General features: G+C 46.9%; 1 protein-coding gene across 5 annotated transcripts in view; it reads right to left on the bottom strand.

Annotated features, from left to right (window-relative positions):
* Positions 1-391: 391 nt before the first annotated feature.
* The window catches only part of LOC107717750 (Krueppel-like factor 4), an 8,412-nt gene continuing 6,924 nt past the window's right edge, over positions 392-1,879 (bottom strand). For 4 of the 5 annotated variants that reach the window (XM_016524582.1, XM_016524583.1, XM_016524585.1 and 1 more), the window contains 2 exons: positions 1,141-1,187; positions 392-776 (listed from right to left, as the gene is read on the bottom strand). In XM_016524582.1, coding sequence (XP_016380068.1) covers positions 601-776; positions 1,141-1,187 — 223 coding nt within the window. In that variant the 3' untranslated portion in view covers positions 392-600. Of the gene's footprint in view, positions 777-1,140; positions 1,306-1,879 lie in introns of all 5 variants that reach the window. The other variant, XM_016524586.1, reaches the window with a different exon arrangement.

The following is a 1,879-nucleotide window of genomic DNA, read 5'->3' as shown; positions in this document are numbered from 1 at the left end:
TAATCGAAAATGGGCAAAGAGGCAGGAGCAGGTTGCTGAAGCCACGCCCACCTAGCTCGACGGTGGTGACGGCAGCGGCAATCCACCTGTCACTCAAGTGGCCACGCCCTTAATTATGCAGAACTTTAAGTCTTAATATAATTTAAACGGGTGAGTTATAAAAAAATTCACCCCCCCTCACAGTTGTCATGAAGGGCAAAATTAGCTATATAGACCAAAATAATTTTTTGAACCAGGCTGTAAACATGTTTTTTTCTGCTGTAAAGTTGGGCATTTTAACATGAGGAGTCTATGGGATTGACTCCCTTTTGCAGCCAGCCTCTAGCGGCCAGTTGATGAATTACAGTTTAAGTCACTTCCGTGTTGGCTTCACGAGAGAGAGCGGGAGGTTGCCGCTTGGTTTTTTCATTTGCAGCGCGTTGAGCTCTCTCGGCCACCTTAAAAAATAAACAAAACGAACTCGAAAAGTCCCAACCCTGATGCTGTGGATGACACCGCTTGTCATGGAGCTCTAGTTTCACTGACTCTTGTTCAAAGGCAACACATGGTTCGCTAGTCCACTAGTATCTTCACTTTTTTGGGGGGGTCTTCCAGTCTTGGTTATAGATGGCGTTTCATGTGCAGCGCGAGGTGGTCGGATCGGGAAAAGGCTCGGTCGCATTTCTGGCACTGAAACGGCCGATGGCCCGTGTGCTTTCTGTAATGCCTCGTGAGCTCGTCCGAACGGGCGAATTTCCAGCCACATCCCTCCCAGTCACAGTGATACGGCTTTTCTCCTGAACACACAGAGACACGCAACAGTTAGCGTTTCCCCCTGAGGACCTAACGAGAACAATCAAACACACTTTGGTCACATTAGAGAAAGCCGTTAGAGAGAGGGAGACAACAATTCAAATGTTGCTCATCCCTGCGCTGATTGAATAGAAGGGGAAGTCGGACAGGCTTGTGGTTTTATTTCAACAGGGATCAGTATCAACCTGCTGTTTGAATAGCAGATCAAACCACCTGCCAACTGTACTCTCACTATATATGTCTCTAGTCACTCGCAGACAATGCGCTTGGCAGTGCTGTGTTTGGGCGTGTTAGATTGTTATTAAAGCACATGCACACGACAGAAAAAGGCATGTTACAAACACTGACCTGTGTGAGTCCTGTGGTGGGCTTTGAGATGGGAGCTCTTGGTGTATGTTTTGCCACAGCCTGCGTAGGTGCACGTGTGCGTCGCTGTCCGCTTCCTCGGCCAGGAGCGCCGACCCCGCTTGGGCTTGGACTCTTCAGGCAAACCCTCGGCTGGAGAAATCAGCTCTGCCGAAGAGGAAAGAGCCCAGAGCGTTAGTGTCACTGAGGCAGAAATTAATGCTTTACAAATTCAACAAATGACTCTACAGGTCATCTTTAAAAGGGTCATGAACTGAGAAACCAATATTCCCTTGATCTTTTGACATGTAAGAGGTCATTGTACTATAAAAACATCCTGTTAGTTTCAGAACTCAAATCTCTCTCGTTAGTCTAAAAACAGTTTATATTGAAGGCAGTCTGCCAAAACGACAGCTTGTGGAATGTTCTACTCTGATGTAATAGTGTGGATAAGCACCGCCTCCGCAGATCAACGCCTGCTTCTACAGCGCTGCCTGTTTAGCCCCGCCCACCGATTCTACAGCACTGCCTGTTTAGCCCCGCCCACCGATTCTACAACGCTGCCTGTTTAGCCCCGCCCACGATTATACATCACTGCCTGTTTAGCCCCGCCCACCGATTCTACAACACTGGATAAAACTGAGATAAATAAGTCAACATTAAAACAGTGAAATAAAAAGTAAATTCTAAAAAGCATGATTTGTCAATTTCGACTGTTATGAATGAGTATCTCATAACAGTC

This window comes from Sinocyclocheilus rhinocerous, unplaced genomic scaffold, assembly GCF_001515625.1.
Source record: "Sinocyclocheilus rhinocerous isolate Xijiao unplaced genomic scaffold, SAMN03320098_v1.1 scaffold693, whole genome shotgun sequence".
In the NCBI taxonomy this organism is placed as follows: domain Eukaryota; kingdom Metazoa; phylum Chordata; class Actinopteri; order Cypriniformes; family Cyprinidae; genus Sinocyclocheilus; species Sinocyclocheilus rhinocerous.
This window is presented reverse-complemented; position numbering and strand designations above follow the sequence as displayed.